This window comes from Neopsephotus bourkii, unplaced genomic scaffold, assembly GCF_033783945.1.
Source record: "Neopsephotus bourkii isolate Nb327-2 ecotype Australia unplaced genomic scaffold, CSIRO-AGI_Nbou_v1 NB_372, whole genome shotgun sequence".
NCBI lineage: Eukaryota > Metazoa > Chordata > Aves > Psittaciformes > Psittacidae > Neopsephotus > Neopsephotus bourkii.
This window is the reverse complement of record NW_026900878.1, coordinates 389,500-409,164: the sequence shown is the minus strand read 5'-3', so window position 1 is coordinate 409,164 and position 19,665 is coordinate 389,500. Positions and strand designations below refer to the sequence as shown.

Here is a 19,665-nt window from a genome sequence, read left to right as displayed (position 1 = left end):
ATTTACAAGTAAATTCATCTTTCTGATACATTGGTAAGAGGAACATCTGTCTCAGATATTGTGTGGATTAAAGCAGGAAGAGTTTTTCAGAAACCTCATGTTCATCCTGCAATATTTGTTTGGTGTATATAATCCTAATATACCAATTGCAGCAGTAAATATTTTGCTATAACCAAACCCTGAATTCCAAAGGAAACCTGTTTAGCTGCAGCTAATGAAAAAGTAATGCTCATGATCCTGCAATGTTTGTGTTCTGCAGCACCAACCTGAGTTTTAGAGAACTTTGAGCCAGTAAGATTCAGCCTCTGCAACTTTGATGGAATGAAAAAGCTTCAAGCTTTCAACACCTGCCATAGAAATTTAATAATGACCCTAATAAATGGGTCAGTTTCAACAAACAATTAACTTAACAACTTCATCTGGAAGGCTTAGCGGCCCCATTTCATGGGAGGTAACTTGAGAGCAGTCTCATGTTACATAGTGTAGTTAATATTTCCTTTAGAAAACCAGGGGTTTTAAGATTTAATATTTCATGTGCTCCAAATTACATAAAATTGGCATATGGTACACAACAAAGCCTTCAACCCCTGTATAGATGGAAAAGAAAATTTGTATTAATCTTCTAAGCTGTTTGAGGGTTTGTTACACACAAGGAAAATACACAATTCCCAGGAATTCAGAAGCTTATAAAATGAATTTTGTGGGCAATCTGGAAAAAATTATTCCCTATATTTTGATTATGCTTTTAAAATTCACACTCCTACAAATATGGAGATTTTCTTGTAAGTACTAAGTATTGACTGAGCAGTGTAGCTGGAGTGCACCATATATACTTGAAAGAAAGTCTTTTCCTACATGTTACCTTATGTTGTGAGCTATCTTTTCAGCCTCTTGTAAACTACGTGATAGAGATTAAGTTTCTGAGTGTTCATAGTTCAATTTATTTGATGTAAGTCTGTGTTGAGATGAAGCACTGCCCTACTTTGCGTATTTCATCTTAAACTCTCCATTTATTTTGCTGTCAGTTGCTACTCCAACCCCAGTCTCCCTTTCTTACCACCCCTACTTTTTTTACTCATCTCTAATCACCCTTCCCATGTCAGATGTGTTGCTTACATGTGCCCTGTCTTTTGTCTTTGCATCTGAACTTTGTCCCGTGTGTTGTGTTTGAACAGTGAAAGGTCTTGTAGACAAGGATCTGTGCTTCCTTACAGCTGTCGGTATCCTGTGCCTATTATCACCCTGCAGTACCTGATGCCTGACTGTTGTAAGTAATGGCATGGCTTGTTGAATATACAATTACTTGCATCTATATACGCAAAAAAAAAGGTAGAAGGTGCTAGGATTCAAGTGTCTCAGCTGTACTATATACAGAAGCTCAGTGAGGCAGATCATAGTCCAATACCAGCCTCTTTCTTGACACCAAAATTCAGCCTGGCTACTCAATGCCATAGGTCTGAGTCTATGTAAAAATGCATAAATAAATAAATAAATAAATCAAACCCGTTCTCTTTATCTAATGGTATTGCTGGGAGAGCCTGACAAGGCTCTGTAAAAACAGCATGCCTGGAAACATACTCTTCAGTGTTTGAGACACAGTAGCACAAACTTGGAGCAAATGAGCAATTTTAGGTAAAACCATTTTCAAAGATGTCACTCCAGCTTCCTTCATGAACATAAAATTTGCAGAGAAAACACTATTCAGACTTGATAGTATGATGAGTAGCAATCAGAAATACTTGGGCTGAGTCACATTATAGGAACAGCATGAAGCCCAGTTTAAAATCCTGTTCTCATTTTATTTAGTGGCCTGAGTTTGAGTTGTTCAGAAGTAGACTGTTCCATGTGTATTCTTTGGAGACTGATCCATTGCTTGGATGTGTGCACCGCAGTTTTGGGGTGAGGAAGGTGAAAGGAGAGGAATTTGCATTTCCCAAGACAAGTGTCTGAACTATGTTTCTTTTTGGAGTTAGGTTCTAGTATTTAAATATCGTGCAGTTTCCCACATATTTTTTTGTGTAATAAGAAGTTCCATTTTCTTCTGATCTAAGACTTCAGCAGATGCTTGGATACTTCTGGAGCCATACACATTATAAGCTGGTCTTATGGTAGCCATTGGTTACTGATGAAGTGGATATATGACAATTCTCCTCGCAAGTTACTGCCCCTGAAGCCAAGGGCAGTCAAAACATCCTATTTCACAGTTAGGTGGCCACCACCACCATTCCTGTCTTGACGACTTGCTCAATGTTAATGACAGGTATATCTTACATCTATAGAGGTTATAACTTGCAGGAGAAACAAGGAAGCTGGCTTTTGTGTGTGTTATAAAACCAGTAGTTAGTAAGATGTCTTCAAGGTAAGTTGCAAGTGGGTCTAAAAGCCAGCTTGGCCTGTTGTGAAGGTTTTAATGACATCTGATGATGATATCCTGGATGAAATGCTAAGAGCTTTGGAAGCGAATTCAAGTGAACTTCTGTAATATACATACATGGAAATCAAGCAGTTTTCTGAAGCAATGTAATTACACGCTGACAAGTATTCCACTCACATCAGCTTCCACATTTAATAGTTACTTGATGTGCCCAGCCTCATGGTGATGTGTCTCAGAGGAGTATTCATAACTGGTTCTGCAACAACAGAATAAATAGTATTTAAAAGTAAATCAATATTTGCTATCTCTAATTTGCTGTTGAATGTAGATGCTGTTAGGGGATTGGCTTCTTTTAGGTATTGCAACAGTAGTGACCTTTCAGGCGATTTGAAGGAGGAAATGGTATTATCAGTAAATGCCTGAGGAATTTCTAGGGTGGTGGGGAAGGAAATAGTGCCACCGAGGAAAGCACCGGGACTCTGTGGTCCATTAATGACTTAACCTTGAATTTACCCAAGTGGTTTTTGAGCTAGCTTAGTTTTACTCTATAACAAATGACTCGCCTTTGCCATAAGATTTGACAAACCAGAATATATATCTTTGTAAATATTTCTTTGCAAACTGACTAGGCTGTAGATACTGTGCCTGAGCCAAATTCTGCCAAATTCTTCTCTCTTTTAGGTCACAGTTGTGGGCAGAGAACTGTGCAGGTTATACAATAAGCTCATCATCCTACCAGTACACCTCTTGCTTCTCTAGAGGTTTCTTCCCTTCTAAATTAATGCAGCAAATGCCTGTCAATGCCTTACCTGTGTATTTGATATAAAGCTGTTCCTTTCCAACATCTAAGACCCTACTGTAAAAGCATGTTGCAGCTGAGTGTATTGGAAGAGTATGGAAGACCCAGCTTCTGTGTGGTGGTCAAAATTTCTCTTTGTGTTTTTCTCTTTTGTCAAGGTCTGAGTTGAGCTCAACCAAAATGGCAATTCCTAACTGTTTACTACCTTCCAGCATTAAATCTTTGAATCCAACCCTCACAGCAGACATCCTTCTTTTCCAGCATAGGATTTGTGTGCAGGCCAGCCATATGGTGTGTGTAATTATTATTTTATAATGGTGTTATTGCTCTCTAGCTGCCCAGTAAACACAGTGCAGTTTCAGTAAACTATATACATAGGCATAGGAACTTTAGACTTGAATGATTTTCTTCATTTTTATACAATAGTAGGTGCGAAGGAGAAAAAAGATTGCATTTAATTTATAGGAACTGCATAAAGTTTATATAGTCTCTGCAATCGTCTCAAATGAAAAGGTTGTGGAGAAGAGGGGCTGTACTGAAACTGGGAGGTCCACAAAGCTCTAGAAGAATAACAGTTAAAGGCTGAACGCAGGACAGGCATATCAGTAAATACCTGTGCTGAACTTTCCCCATTAACTCTACCACTGAGCATATGGCCTGCATTAGGGGTTTGTCTGCTTTAGGGATTTTCTAAACACGTTTCCTCCTCTTTCCTTTTGCCCATCCAGTTACTATTGCTTTAGACTATTACAGAGTCAACTACTGTCTGTTCTGGAGTCATCATTCTTACTTGAAAGAGGCTGCTTGCTGTAGGAAGGATCACTGATTGGTGTCAGAAACCTGTGTATATGTGCAAGTTCTTTCCTGAATGAGCCTTTTAGGGATTTTTTTTGTGTGTGTGTGTGTATGTGTGTGAGCTTCCCGAAGCAGTAATACCAGTTTGGCTCACCCATCTTTTAAGGCATATGTGCAGCTGTAATTTGCATCCATGATAGAATTTCTGCAGCAAAATTAGGAGCCAGTGTGTGCTCAGTTTCATGGATGATCTGTAAATAAACACAGCTCTCTTTTTTATCCTTATTTACCATGAAAATAAAGGTTGCCAAAGTGACTGGTGAAAAATTGGACTGAAAACCAAAAAGCCAAGGCTCTGATGAAATCAGAAAACATTAATTTTGCTTCTGTGTACCTTCTATGTTTCCTCTTTGATTCTGGTCAACACTGGGATTCTGTATATCCAGCCCATTAGGTAAGGTCCCCCATCCTCCCTGAAACATGATGCTGCCCGCCTGAGAATTCCTGAGTATTTTCAGACCTGCTTAAGAGGTGGCCCTGTTGCCTGCCACTGCTGCGCCTCTTCTGTCTTCCCTTCTCCACCAACACATGCATTTGAACAAAAAAGAAGTATATCTGGGAACAGATTTGGCTTAACATTAACCTCCACCCACCCTCAAAAGTTAATTTTAACAGATCAGTTGTGGAAGTTACACCCTAGGTGACACAGAACTGTGGATGTGTGAGTGCTTGGAAAGCCAGTTCCGGGGTCAAGGTGTTGAAGGAAGGGAAGCCCAGGAAAGATATGACACATCTCTTAGTTTATTGTACTTTGAGATTTGTGGGTGGTAAATGCTGTAGGGTTTTTATAGATATTCTGGAACTCTCATATAACTTACAGTTTCATTTGTAGAGAGCTGTTTCAAATCTGTGCACATTTTTCCAAGATATCTTAAAAGCCAGCAGCAATAATTAGTTTGTCATTTTCCATGTTTTCTAAAGCATTTAAAGGGTAATGACTTTTTTTAACCAATCTCACATAAAATCAGGTTTTACAGGAGTAAGAGGACTTAAAAGGCCTGAACAGCCATCAGTGACAGATGTGATTCATGCTGAAAGCTGTCTTCCAAGGCATCAAAATAAGGAAACCAATTATACATATGATTAGAGACTGCTGACCCTTAAGTTAAAATGATCAAAAGGAACAATATTAAAATGTGATTTACATAAGCTACTACTTAGTCTATAATTAGTCTGACCAATGAAAACAAACCAGACTTCTACAGAAAGTGATTTCCCAGTAGATAGGTTAGCTGTTTTTGTAGGGCTGAAGAAACACAAAATGATTCTAAAATGTATTTGATATGCTCTGTGAGTAAATTGAAATACAGCATATAACTAGTTTCAGTGGTTTTTGTTCATAAATTGTCAGATTTCCTTAATTCAAGTGAAATTTGAGAAACACTTGAGAATAATTGTCTCCACGAAATATTACTTTGTCAGTCTACTTCCTTTATATTAGATATATGGTTTACTTTTTTATATTAGAAGGTAAATGAATGTTGATTCCCCTTACACTTTTGCTGTAGTTCACTATGGAAATGGATTTAGGAAATCGCAGATGTGATTAAAAACTCTTCAAAAGCTGTTTGTACAGCACCTAGCCTGCAGCACTTCTGGCAAGGAGCAAGCACTCCTCCTCTTACTGCAATATAAGTAAAATGATTCTTCAATGTAGGGACTTGGAATTTTGATTTTAAATGCACCAGTTAGGAGACTGGGAAGATGAGATTTGACGAGGTTTTTCCATTCATAAGAATGAAGACAAAATTGTTGCGTTGCTAATGTGGTCCTGTTCCTTGTGCATACAAGTACACTGGAATCCACAGCAGCCCAATTTGCATGAGGCATCAAAGCAATAATCCTATAAATGGACATAAAAGGGTCAAGCTGCCTGCTCAGAGGCTAACATCACTGGGGAGCTGTGCACGACACTTAAATATTTACCTCCCAAAAGCTGCAGTGAAAATTGAAGAGAGATTTCTTCCTACATCCTTTAGAATTCATCCTCAAGTGCACAGCTCATGTCTGGGCAAAGAAATTGTATAAAACACCATAGCTCAACCTTATATTTCCTGATTTGGAATATATTTGTTTTATTCTGACTTCTTTGTGCATCAGTTTTTGAAATTTCCTACAAGGTTTTCCTCTTCTGGAAAATTAAGTGCTGTTTTTTTTTGCTTCTGGTATTTCTAGTGGAACGGGAAAATGTACAGAAGAGGACCTTTACCAGATGGATAAACCTACATTTGGGAAAGGTAAGACTGACAAACAGCCTTGATATTGGGATACAAGGGCCAAACCATAGATTTATTGCAGGCAATGTCTTTTAAAGTAGTTTAAATTTGGAAACAAAGTTGACTTCTGTGCATATGGGGATGTTTGGAAGAGAATGACAGGAAGCAGAAAGCATATTTATGGTTTAAAAAAAAATAATGCTTTTCAGGCACAACAAATGCTTGGCTGGCTTTAGTTCACCTCAGGTGCATTTAAGCCTGAGTTAATTGTTGTCATGAGGCTAGAATTTTCCCACAGAATATACTCACATAAAGTCAAATATGGCTGAGACTGCTCTGAGGTAATTGTGTTCTTCCGTGGACTGGAAGTTCAGACATTGGAGCCATTCAGAACATGGCCTATGTTCTTCAGAACCTGGCTTCATCCCAGAGCTGCAGATGGGAGCCATTCCTTACCTGTCAGTCATGAAAGGAGGAGGGCTGTATGATGGGATCCTTATGTATCCACTTCCACTAGAGAACTAATTTTTGGACATCATATTTTTAAGATGTGATTGTTTCTTCATCACACCATAATATGGCTATTAAACCTCATTTACTTTTCTTATTGATAGTAGTGATAACTCTCCTGAGTAGTCTGCCACTTGGAGAACGATTTTCCTGCTGTTGAACATAGAAAGAGAAAAAAAACACATGTAATATTCCTGAGACAGAAGCAATGCTTAGTGCAAGATCAAGGAATCAGACCAGCTTCCCAATCTATAAAAGGTCTTAACTTGGACTGGCATTCCAAATTCACAGTGCTTCTAGTATCTGTGTCTGAATTTCATAAAGTACAGACTGGGAACAAGTTTGGGCTACAAGCTGACTCTCAGTTTAGCTCCTGTAGTTCTTGGGAAGTGATTGCAGTTCAGACATAGTAAAGTAAAGGAGTTCTAGAAGAAAGCCATCACATATATAGTTGCTTAAGTCCTCTATTCTGCAACTGAGTCTTGCTGAAGAAATAAAGGGATCCTCACTGGAAAGTCAGAATAAGACTAGCAGGAAATGTTTTGACTAGCAGGTGCTCCCAAAGGTCTCTCAGAACAAAGGCAGTGTTACATGATGCCTTTGTGAATCAGGATCTAGGGCTTTATACTAACAGTAATTTTGGAAGTTGTCAGAAAAGGTTGTCAAATATGTGACTGTGGAAAAGGTCTTTGATTTACAGAAGGAATTAGATCATTAAAAGCCTATAGGGTGCTGTTAATTCTGCCTTGCCAAATATGTGAAGTCTTAGAATCTGAGTGGGCAGGTGAACTGTTTTCTCTGGATTCAACCAAGAAAAGTGCTTCTCTGAAGAAAAGGCAGAAGTCTGCCCCTATATTGAATGTTTTTCCTCTAAGTGGCATAGTAAACGTACCCGTGTAAATAACCGAAGCTTTGCTAAAGCTCTCTCTAATTACAGGTGATTCTCTGAGGACACCCACTGAGGAAGGTGACCTTTATCCTCAAAGGAGCACTTCTTGCAGAGTGGCTTGTTTATTTAAAAAACAGCAGTGAAGTCTTCTTGTACTTTTTCAGGAAACTTATGGTGTGCTGTGTCCTCTTTTGGAGCAGACGATCCCATTTGGGTCATCTTTTGAGAGGAGCTGGCTCTGCTGGTCATGGGATAATTAGGAGTAGACTGCATCTTCCAAGTTCTGGTTGCCCTTAAGTACTGAAAGGATAAAAAGGGTTTGGGTTTGAGGCTTTCAGATAGGTTATTTGATTTTTAAATGAAGGATACTTTGCTTTCCTTCAGTACAGATCATTATTTAGTACTCTTGGCTAGATTAAAGGCTAGTAACGAAAACATATTGTCCAATTTTCCAGAAGCAGCGCTTAATCGAACAGTAGTGCATTGCCCAACCAGAGATGAAAAGATCGTGCTCTTTAGGGATACGTAAGTGAGTGACACCTGAAAAGAGCATAATTGCTGCAGCTGGGACTACTCCTAAGGGCTGAGCTGACTTGGCTGTGTGCTTCATAGTGTACACATCATCAGACACCTTGGTGAAGTGAGGAGATGGTTCCCTTCGGAGGAGTCTGCTGAGAAGAGAGAGGCACAATAGAAGAAGCTGTTATTTAAAGTAGGGAAAGAAATGGGCAGCAATGGAAATGAAAATACTAGGAAACAGAATGACACCACCAGAAACCTTACAGAGGAGACATTGTGGATTACAGGCTTATTTCAACATAAAGTGGGATTTGCTTCTTCTGCACTGGTCGTAGTTTGAGGGATCAGCACCCAACCCTTGGGTAGTCACTTCCTAGGCAGACTATTTAGGGTGATACTCTGTTATGGGAAATCTGGAATAAGTCTTATCTCAATTACATGAATACTGTACCTCAGTTCTAGCTCTGACATTCCTAGGCCAGAATTGCCACTGATATGAAGAATAGAGCACCTCCCATATGAAGACAGGCTGAGAAAGTTGAGGCTGTTCAGCCTGGAGAAGAGAAGGCTGCATGGAGACCTCATAGCAGCCTTCCAATATCTGAAGGGGGCCTACAAGGGTACCAGAGGGGGACTCTTCATTAGGGACTGTAGTGATAGGACAAGAGGTAACGGGTTTAAATTTAAACAGGGGAAGTTTAGATTAGATATAAGGAAGAAGTTCTTTACTGTAAGGGGGGTGAGGCACTGGAACAGGTTGCGCGGTGAAGGCTTCATCCCTGGCAGTGTTCAAGGCGAGGTTGGACAGAGCCTTGGGCAACATGGTGTAGTGTGAGGTGCCCCTGCCCATGGCCTAGGGGTTGGAAGCAGATGATCTTACGGTTCATTCCAACATTAACCATTCTGTGGTTCCGTAGTCAGCCCTTTCTTCCTGCAGGCTAAGTTTTACTCCTAGTATCTCAGTCTTGTAAAATTCTCCTTCTTACTCTCTGAAATCATAGTGACTTATCAAGAAGTACTGCTTTAAAAGCTACCTGTTTTGTTTTTTTTTTTTTAATTTTCTACACAGTGCAAGCCTCCTCTGAAGGTGAAAGACTTGTTTGTTGATATACAAGATGGCAAAATCTTGATGGCACTACTGGAGGTCCTGTCAGGACAAAAGCTGGTATGTATATGTTAATGCTCACATATCCCATTTGGAGATCACCCAAGTCATGCTACCAAGGAAGGATATATTTGCTGTATTGTTTTTTTTCAATGAATTCTGTTTCTACATTGTCTGATGCACGCTTAATAGGTCTGCTGATGCTTGATGTAGTTGTGCGTTTAGTTCTGATATCCTGGCTAAGACTTCATTAGTCTTACTGATAGGGTATAAATCAGAAGAGCAAAACTTCACTTACCAGAATCTTTTTCCCTCCTCCTTTCTTTGTAAGAGCTGTAGAAAGTTGTACATACCAGAAATGGAAACACCCAGTACAAATATAAATGACCAGCTATAGTTAACATGTTTTCTTTCTCCATCAGTCCTGACAGCAAGTACTCTCTTCTATGTGGGTATCACACTTGGATAAGAGGAAACGTGTTCTGCAGCTGTCTCACCACTGCAGATGCACTCAGACGATGATGGTCTACAGTGACTGAGCCATCTGCATACTGCAGCATGAATGGCCTCTGTGGTCACACATTCACAACTGCTTGTTTTGTAATACACTTGCAGTTTTGGGGAGCACTAGCAAAAGCATCACTGTGTTTGTGTGCATTCACAGAGATTGCATTGAAAGCCAGGCTGGAAAGGAATTGAAGGGGGTGACACCTCATGGTAAACCTGAGGCTGTGCCCAGCAGGTCAGGGAAGGAGGTAAGGTCAGCTGGCTGGACTTGTTGCACTGGCAGTTAGGTTTCCCTGCACATGTGTGATGGAAACTGGGTGCTAAAGTGGAACTGCAGGGAGACAGGCATGCAACAAATCTGTTTCATTTCTGCCAAAGTGAAGATATCTGCCTCCCACCTGCCTGTGCCTGCAATGAAAGCTGCTCACGCTTCCTAATAGGATCATAAAATTCGGTTCTGTCATGGTTTAAAACCAGTCAGGCAGCTCGTTGACTCACTCCCCCCCTTTCTTGCCCTCCCCCTACTTCTGGGGGGACAGAGAGGAGAATCAAAAAGAATGCAACTCCCACGGGTTGAGGTAAGAACAGTTTAGTAACTAAGGTATAACACAGATAACTACTTCTACCACCAATAATAGTAATGATAAAGGAAATAACAAGGGAAGAGAATACAACACCTCACCACCAGGCGACCGATAACTCGCCCCCCCCCCAGCCCGACCAAGCAGTCTACTAGCCCTTCTGGGTAACTCCCAGTTACATCCTGGGCATGACGTGCTGTGGTATGGAATACCTCTTTGGTCAATTTGGGTCAGGTGTCCTGTCTCTGCTTCCTCCCGTCTTTCCCTCCTCCCTGGCAGAGCATGAGGCTCACAAAGTCCTTGGTCAAACCAAAACATCAGTGTTATCAGCGCTGTTCCCAGGCTGAAAGTCAAAACACAGCACTGCACCAGCTACTAAGAAGAAGAAAAATGACTGCTATTGCTAAACCCAGGACCAGTTTAAGAAAGATTTGCTGAACCCATTTTAAGAAAAAAGATAAATCTATTATTATGAATTTTCAGGTAAATTTGATCCTGTGACTGAACATGGTTGGGGCATGATTACATAAATAATCAATGTGGCAGGTTGAAGAGAGGGATAACATCTGGAAAGCAGGAAAGCTGGTTGCTAACCCTGTTTTGCTACTGCAAGGGCAGATCATGTAGTTGAAGCACTTTACTGATCAGCAAAGATGACAGTAATTGTACAGAGGTAGGTTACCTTAGTCTTATTTTGCCTCTTTGTCAATAGTTTTTAAGATTCATATGACATGGTGAATAATTCTACTGTTTTTACAGACAGTGTGGCTTTTATTTTTTCTAGATGCATGAATACAAATCTTCAAGCCATCGCATTTTTCGTTTGAACAACATAGCCAAAGCACTGAAGTTCTTGGAGGACAGTAATGTGAGTATATCCAAAGGTCTTAATGTTTTCTCTCCATGTATGTTGCAAATTATATTGAAATTGTAATTAGTCTGATGTGCTGCATGTATGTAAGAGGAATAAAGGCACTATGACTTACCTTAGCAGTGAGGCTGTAAAGCACATAAAAATGCACAGTGAGAACACCTACAGAGTCTAAAACAAGGATTATTTCTTCATTTTATAATGTAAATGTTCAACAGGATTAAAGGATCATGAATTCGATATTAAAAGGAAGTGAAAAGAAATGCAGGTAATTCTTATGAACTGGGTATTAGTGGCATTGCTTCAGTTCCGCTGAAGGTAGATGACTTGGTCAGTAATATTTACAGTATTACAAATCATGTATTTATCTGGCAAACTCCTGCAGCAGCTGATAATAAGTCAAAGGCAGGAAAAAATAAATCTGAGGACATAAAAGTATAATTCCAGGAATCAAAACCTTATAAGGATATAACTTCCTTTGTAGTCAGTGCAGTATTACTGCAACATCAATTCCTATTGTAAGTGACCAAGCAAGATGAGAGCCTCTAGCTTGAAATTATTCATTCTTTTTTATTTCTTCATTTCTTTATTTATTATTTCTCCCATTAGGGCTTTATTCCAAAGCCCTGTGGATGTGGCTTGTGTTTTGAAAAATTGCTGCTCTTGAAAAATGTGAGAAGCAGTGGAGTCAAGAGAAATCGCAGCCATGTAACAACTCATATATATGGTATACCTAGATCTTTCAGAAGGAGAAAACAATTATTAGACTACGTCCTATAAAGGGCTGCAGTAGGGTTTAAACTTTATGGGTGAGGAAAGATCCAGTGTGTGCTTATGGGCAAAACCCTGCCTTGCATGGAATGCCACAACAGCAACTGATGTAACTTTGCTGCTTCCCTACAATGAGCTTAGCTCTTGCTCCGGAGATTGTGGCACCATGCTAGTCATGCAGGAGAATCACTGAGAACCCTCTGTGGGAATAAGCATGATGTGAGGTTCTTAGTGGATCTCTTACAACCTCATGGATGCGGGAGGTTTAACCTCCTTTGCCTTTTTTCCCCAGGAGATGATGTGAAAGGTTAAGAAGTTGTCCAGTAACTTGCAGGTATTCCAGTCTCCTTTTTGAAACTCCCATCAGTAGGGGCTGATCTGGCCCTCAATGTGTATGTCTGTGTCCTGCTATAGAACTGCTAAGGAATATTTCACACGTTCACATATTTCTTAACAGTTTCCCAGTTGATTCTACCCAAATGCAGCTCAGTCCCACTGGCAGATGGCATATTTTTCTCTTGGTTGATATCAGCACATTACAGAGCTGCAGCTGGAGCATGTCTAGTTGTCAGGAGCTCACTACAGGACAACCTAGAACCAAAATGAGCAAGGCCAGGCCTTGCTCCAGAAGCCTTAGACACAGACAGCCTTTTAATTAGTAGTGCTAAAACACCTACTTTTCTATGGATTTCTTGTTTCCTTAAGGGTAAGATCCAGTATCTTGTAGCCAGGTATCCCTGCTGAGCTGGGTGACAAACATAATCAGCAGTGAGAGTACAGAGCTGACACTGAGAGCAGTCTAATGATAAATACCACTCACCATTTTGAAGAAACTGCTATTCAGACATAGTAGGTTTTAAAGGTTTTCCCATGCCAAATACCTTGGAGCTAGCAAGAAATCTGAGCCCTGAAACATGACAGCTAGAGGTGTCTTCTTGCTAAGATTGAAAACTGTTGGGCAAACCACGAGATAAAAGTTATTTTGCTTTCCTTTTTTCAGTTTAACCAAACTGGTTAGTGAAGGGTGGTAATGAAAGTGTTGGCAAAATGCCTTGGTAGCCAAGAGCTTCAGGGTTAGATATTAAACCACAGTGGGTGGAACTCATCAGCGGACGCTTCTGTAGAACTGGGGCAGCAGGGTAAAGTGCTGCTAAGTGATTCTTCATGCACAGGATTTCTCAGTGATAAATGAGCTGTATGCTGGGCTTTAACTGTCTGGGTGCCATGTGTAGTACAGACAGCTTCCTTGCTTCCTCCCTCCTCCATAACCTTTGCCAAAACCAAGTCTGTGTTGTCAAAGAGAGTAACATCCTGGTGTTATCAGGTGGAAGAAACCACAGTGTGGGAAAGTCTAGAGTTTGCTTGGATTAGGCAACCCTATCCTTTGCTAACTGATTTAATCAGAACTCTGTGACAAGCTATGTGAGATGAGATAAGCAAGGAGAAGGGAGTTACATAGCAAAACAGAAGTAAGCAGATCTTATTAGGACTTTTTGTATGAGAAGTGACTCTACTTTTTAAGAATAGGATCCCCTGGAGGCAGCACCATTTTGTTCAATTTTTATAAGGAGGAAATGCATTTCTGGTTCTCAGGGTGCAGAATTGGGCTCATTTCTGTTCTGCAGACTATGCTGGGGGCTTGAGATAGGAGATCCATGAGCAGGGCATTTGTGATCAGGGAAGATTAGCAATAACGTAAGTTTTCAGAATTGCTTTTTGGCTGGTCAGTCAGTGGCAGAAGTGTTCTGGACATGCCCAGAAGTCTGGGTGCATTTTTTGCATTTACCTTGCTTCTTTGAATTTGGCTCTGAATTTATGATCTCTTCTACAGGTAAAGCTTGTTAGTATCGATGCAGCAGAAATAGCAGATGGAAATTCCTCTCTGGTTCTTGGACTAATATGGAATATAATCTTGTTTTTTCAGGTAATACAACTCGAATACTTTAATCATAAGTGAACAGTCTTCCTAGTATCAATCTACTCCAGCTGAGCACTGCTTTTCAAATTTATTTTTCATCCTAAAGAACATAATTAAACATGTCAAACCTGAGCTTTTGCCTCCTAACTTTATACCTGCAGCTGTTTCATTTTACTTCATTTGAAGTATTTCGGTGTAAATAGGAAACAATTTAAGCCTTTGTTTGACTTGGACCAGAATTAAAGCTTCAGATTACCACTTTCCCTTCTCTCCTGTGCCTTGTTAGGGTTCTGTTCCAGATTCCCTGGATCTGAACCAATGTCTTGGGTTTGGTTCCAGGTCACAGTTTATTTTCAGTAACCTTTTCTGGATTGGTACAATGTGGTGGGAAATTCCATGTAGAATCACTGATCTCTGGAGGCTTACTCAACATGGCAAAAATTTGCAACTGATGTAGAAGACCAAATGAAAGATCTTGAAGGGCCTGGAATTGATAAAACTGATCTGAGCTTGAAAATGGATTTAGCCCCAGGCTTAGATTAAAACTGGTCTATAATCTACATGTATTTTGAAAATTACCTTCTAGACAATACCAAATTGTAATGAACAGAGAGAGATGGTGGAAGGGTTCTGCAGCTCTTGTAAGACAGTGAGGATTTTCATTCTCTTTCATTTAAAAAATGGTGATAGGTTTAAAAATTCATCTCAAAGTTGCACTGGGGTTTCTCTCCCTGGCTGAGCTCCTCAGGCTGAACAGTGCTGCACGGCACCAGTTTGGCCAGACAGTCACAGGCAGGGATGCTGCGATCAGAATCTGCTGCGTTAGCAGCAGAGGGCACGAGGGACCTAAGAGTAGCAGAGTTGATAATTTGGAATCAAATGTCAATGCTGACCAAGGACAGGAGTGCTGCTGCAGGTCACCGGTTCCTGACTAAAAATATTTCAACCAAGCAAGACCTGTGAAGAGAACAATTTCAGTTAAACATTTTTGTCAAGGACATTGTTTCTGTGCTCTTTGTTTAATACAAGTTTGCTCAGTTCAGGGTGCACTGGTACCTTGCCCTTTCTGTTTTCTGGGGTTGGCAGCTGGGCTGCTGCTAGCTGTCACACCTGGGCAATGCAAGTTGAGAATTATAATGGGCAGGTCTATAACTACCTCTTAAAATTCAGTTATGCCACTGGCATCTTTAAAGTTTTCATGAGAACAAGCACCGAGTTCTCTATGCAGCCAGTGTTAAACAAGAACACTGTGTGTTTTGCCTTTTATTGCAGATTAAGGAGCTGACAGGCAACCTCAACAGGAACTCCTCCTCCTCCAGCCTGTCCTCTGGGCCCAGTGGTCCGGAGTCAGACACATCCCACCCCAGCACTCCTAGCGTAGAGAGAAACATGTCCATTACAGTGAAGGATCAGCGGAAAGCCATCAGAGCCCTTTTAATTTGGGTACAGAGGAAAACCAGAAAGTAAGCTAACAAACCCATGTACAAAATCGTGTTTTGCTATCTGCCATCCTGAAGCTGAGTCTTCCTTCTCTTCCTTTGTCTTCTTTCTCTTTCTCTTTGCCCCATGTGTGTGTTACTGTGCATGGTGGCTTCTTCTGCTTTCTAAGTTTGGAGGTGCAGGGTCTCTGCAGGGGGGTATTACCGCTATTACCATGTGTCTACAAGCAGCCATCTGACCCTGAAGCTGTGTGCATTGCTGGCTTAAGTGTTAAATGTTAACTTGCACTATTCTGCTTGACGCTGTTTAAAACAGGATCGTTCTCCCCTCCTCCTGCCCCTGGCTTTCCTGCAGTCTGTTTTATATCTTTCACTAAGTAAAGGGTAGGCATAAATAAGGGGTGAACTGAAAAAAACAAGTATATTGAAAGACTTCAGCAACAGCCTTTTAAATTAAGCGGCAGCCCTAAGGCAGCTTCTCGTGTGCTGCAGAGTGCCTTGAAGGACAGAGCCCCTATTAAAGTCGCTTTTTCCATCAGAATTAGAGAGAGGAAGGGGGTGAATCTTAAGTTGCTTCTCATGAACATGTAATGGTTGGATCCATTTCCATCGCTAAACACATCTCTCTATAATAAAAAGGCAGTTCTTTCACCAAAGCATTTTGTATAGTGATACTTTAACCTGGTAGCATTAGGTTAAAAAAACTTTAATGTAAGATGTCTAGTGCACGTGTAAATGTCTAGAATGTATTTTATATGTATTGTTATCTGAGGCAATGACTGCCAGAGAGTATTAAAGAGGGCATGGGTCAAACTTACTTTCAAGTTGGATAGCTGAACGTTTGCCATTTTTGTCTGTTGATGGATTTTTACGTCCAGATGTGTCTATGAACACAAATGTTCTGTGTCTAGTATTGAAAATACAAATCTACACCTTAAATACTTGGTCCTGCAGGTCACATCATCCCTTGGTTATCTTCAGTGAAGCTAAGGGTGCTGCTTGTGCAAATAAACCTGTCCCCTCAAGATCCATAGTTCACTGCTGCGGGTGCAGACCATAAAGAAACCACAGGTTTAGTCGCAAAATAATGCTGATACTGTCATTAACAAGGAGGTGGTACAAGGAGAGTGAGGACGAAATAAGTAAAGGCCATAGGCTTTTCAGTTCAGACAAAGAGTACAAATTGAAAACATAGGAGAAAATTGTTCCTGCAACTTCACTATTAAAAGCATAATAGCATCATTATAATCATGTTATGCAGTGGTCTGTGCAGAAGTTTCTGTTCTGTGGCTGTATTTCATTGCAAGTTTGACAGTTGTTTTTTCCTCCAAAACTTTGAGCATCTAACACACTCGTGGTTTCTACATATACTGACACCATTTGCATTTGGAAGAGCAGAGTTTGCTGCTGTAGAAGGCCAAGTACACAAGAATGTGAATCATTCATGCTTATGTTTTTAAGTATTTAAGTGTTGGCAGTCTTCCCAAGCTATGGCATTAAAATGCTGGAGAGCAGCAGAAACAGGAATCACACATTTGGTTTTGTGAATGTTAAATGTGGTTGCTGAGTTCTTGAGGGCTTTGTTTTTACTAACTGCTTCCTACAGGCAGGTTGATGTCAGCTATTGGCCATGTTGATCCAATTTGTGAATCCGTGTGTTTTATGGATGTATTTTGTGTTTCAAAATCCAAAAAGATCTCAGATGTGACTAGTGCAACTTCAGCAACCTTAATTCTAACCTTCAGGAGGCTTTGAAATTGATGATGTCTTTTCTTTGGATTTTGTAACACAACCATCCATGTGAACTGTGTGTAATTCTGTTTAGGTACGGTGTTGCGGTTCAGGACTTTACAAGCAGTTGGAGGAGTGGTCTTGCTTTCTTAGCTGTCATAAAAGCAATAGACTGTACTTTGGTAGACATGAAGCAAGCACTGGAGAAATCAGCTCGAGAAAACCTGGAGAATGCTTTCAGCGTAGCACAAAACAAGCTGGGTGTTCCTCGGCTCCTAGAACCAGAAGGTAAAATGCCTACATCAACCTTGTTGGGTAACTTTCAAACTATAATGAATTCATGAATATTGCATTGTGATACCTACCAAAACCTCCCAGTGATTAGGCTGTTGACATGATCAGTGTGTTAGGCTGATTGATAAGAAAAATAAAAAAGAATTGGTCACTGGCTTGTAGCTGCATGCTTCCGGTCATGTTTGTAAACTACCTGGGGGCAGAGATCTTACTACAGTTTTAGTTGCGTGTGGTGGTCTTGGTTAATGTTTAGATGCTATGTGGCATCTTCATTACTGGTGGGCATTAATCACCACCCTGTTATGCTGAGAGGTGTCTCAATACATGAGCACTGTTTTGTAAGACCTACAGTCTGCAGACACTAAACGTCACTCCAGGATGAAGTGTATCAGTCTGCCATACCAGTAAAATGGTAGATACCTATTCAGATATGTTTTCGTCTTCCAGTTTTTCCTTTACGATGCATATACACACATATATATATTTATATATGTAAATGTAAGTATATATGTGCGCATATGTGTGTATAAATGAAGCTTCTTGCAGTGTTTTTTACCGAACTGTACTAGACAGGTATTAGGCCTTGCTTTTATGACTGAAAGCACAGATTGGTTATGTGTGCTTTCATGGGTCACCTGTAAGGTGACTGGGCCATCCTGCTAAAAATAAACCTCGGTGCTGTCATTCAGCAAGATCACTGTCTAGTGACAACATAAACAACAGTATGAAGGTGGATGAAAAGGGACCCTGATCAGGGTTCGGTATGTGTTTGGAAGCAGAAAAAATGGATAAGAGTAAGACATTGAGAGCTTTTTCGAATACCATCAACAGTGAAAAGTACTTCTTTTATCTGTCAGAAAAGTGTTTGTAGCTGTTTCTTTCATCATGAAGGCAGGATAAATGTGTGATGATCTCTTCCTCTGAAAGAATGTTTTAGAGCCATGTGTGCTGAAGCACCTTGTGTCTGTCTCCGTAGATATCATGGTGGAATCACCTGATGAACAGTCAATTGTGACGTATGTGGCTCAGTTTCTGGAACACTTCCCGGAGCTGGAAGCGGTATGTGTTTATTTCTACATCATGTCATTTTTTTTTAATTTGCTTTGGTGTACTTAATGAAGTCAGATATTGCTGTATATATCTTCTAGGTTTCTATTTAAAATAAACCACAAACTCAGGTTTAATTTTTCAGAATTTTGTTAAATCCAGTCAAATGGACTTTCATTGGTGATTGCTAAAATGCTTTATGTAGAATGGTGCGTTTAAACATTTACATGCAATTATAACTTTCAGAAGTTAGACGTGGTTACATTAGAGTTCTGCTGCTTTGCTGTATTAGTCTTAAATAAGGCTGAATTTTATCCCTTCATCTATGATGATTCATTGGACTTTGAATTTCATTTAGACTTCTAGCCTCTCAAGTTTGAGGACCACAATCAATCTGAATTTATCCATTATCAGACACAAGATACCAGAGGCTGGATCTTGTCAGTGCAGCAGTCAAAACCCTCACTGTAAGCACGAAATACATTGCAGCTTAAAGGGCCAGGACTTCAATGCAGACTTTTATCAGAAACAAAGAACTGAGTAGTAAGTAGGGGCTTACAGTGTCAGGGATTGACAAAGGTCTTTTGGAGAAACAGAGGGTAAATTTACAAAAGAATTAAGGGACAGGAGACAGAAAATGCAAATTAAAATGGGAAGTCCCAGGAACTGGGGAAAAGATCTGTGTAAGTTGAAAAATTCTGGAGGCTACTTGTAGTTCCAGACAAACCAAGTTCAACATAGTCTTTTTGCTTTGAAAGGATCCCTAAGGGACTCAGTGTCCTTCTAGTATCTGGGTAAGTTTGTTGCTAGAGTATATGCACATAATTGATTACTCCTGCATTAAAGGCATTTCCTCTCCTTTCTTAACTGAAGGTTCCAGTTGGTATGAATTTTGTAGTTTATAAAATTGGTGGGCATTACTAAAGTCACTGGAATTAAAATTATTATAATAATCTAATTACTATTTTTAGATTAGATGAGCAGTAAGATTTGTTGGCATTAAGTCTTGTGGGCATTTTAATGGACAAAGAAAAAGACTACGTTTTTTAAAATACAGTCTATTGGAATGGAATTAACTACTATGCTAATATATTTCACAGTGAATTTAGTGGGCCTGTTAGATTTATTTTATTCCCAGGGTTTGGGATTGTTTCAAAAGGCCATGTCAGTTGTCACTACAGGTGCAGCAGGGAGAGATGAATACATTAACAACCGAGGAGTAGCCTTGTCTGCATTCTA

At 40.1% G+C, this 19,665-nt stretch overlaps 1 protein-coding gene across 2 annotated transcripts in view; it reads left to right on the top strand.

Annotated features, from left to right (window-relative positions):
• Positions 1–19,665, top strand: part of CLMN (calmin) — a 72,864-nt gene that overhangs the window by 45,820 nt on the left and 7,379 nt on the right. For both annotated transcript variants that reach the window (XM_061348886.1, XM_061348887.1), the window contains exons 2-8: positions 6,204–6,265; positions 9,232–9,327; positions 11,140–11,223; positions 13,829–13,921; positions 15,188–15,378; positions 17,180–17,373; positions 18,356–18,438. In XM_061348886.1, coding sequence (XP_061204870.1) covers positions 6,204–6,265; positions 9,232–9,327; positions 11,140–11,223; positions 13,829–13,921; positions 15,188–15,378; positions 17,180–17,373; positions 18,356–18,438 — 803 coding nt within the window. The remainder of the gene's footprint in view (positions 1–6,203; positions 6,266–9,231; positions 9,328–11,139; positions 11,224–13,828; positions 13,922–15,187; positions 15,379–17,179; positions 17,374–18,355; positions 18,439–19,665) is intronic.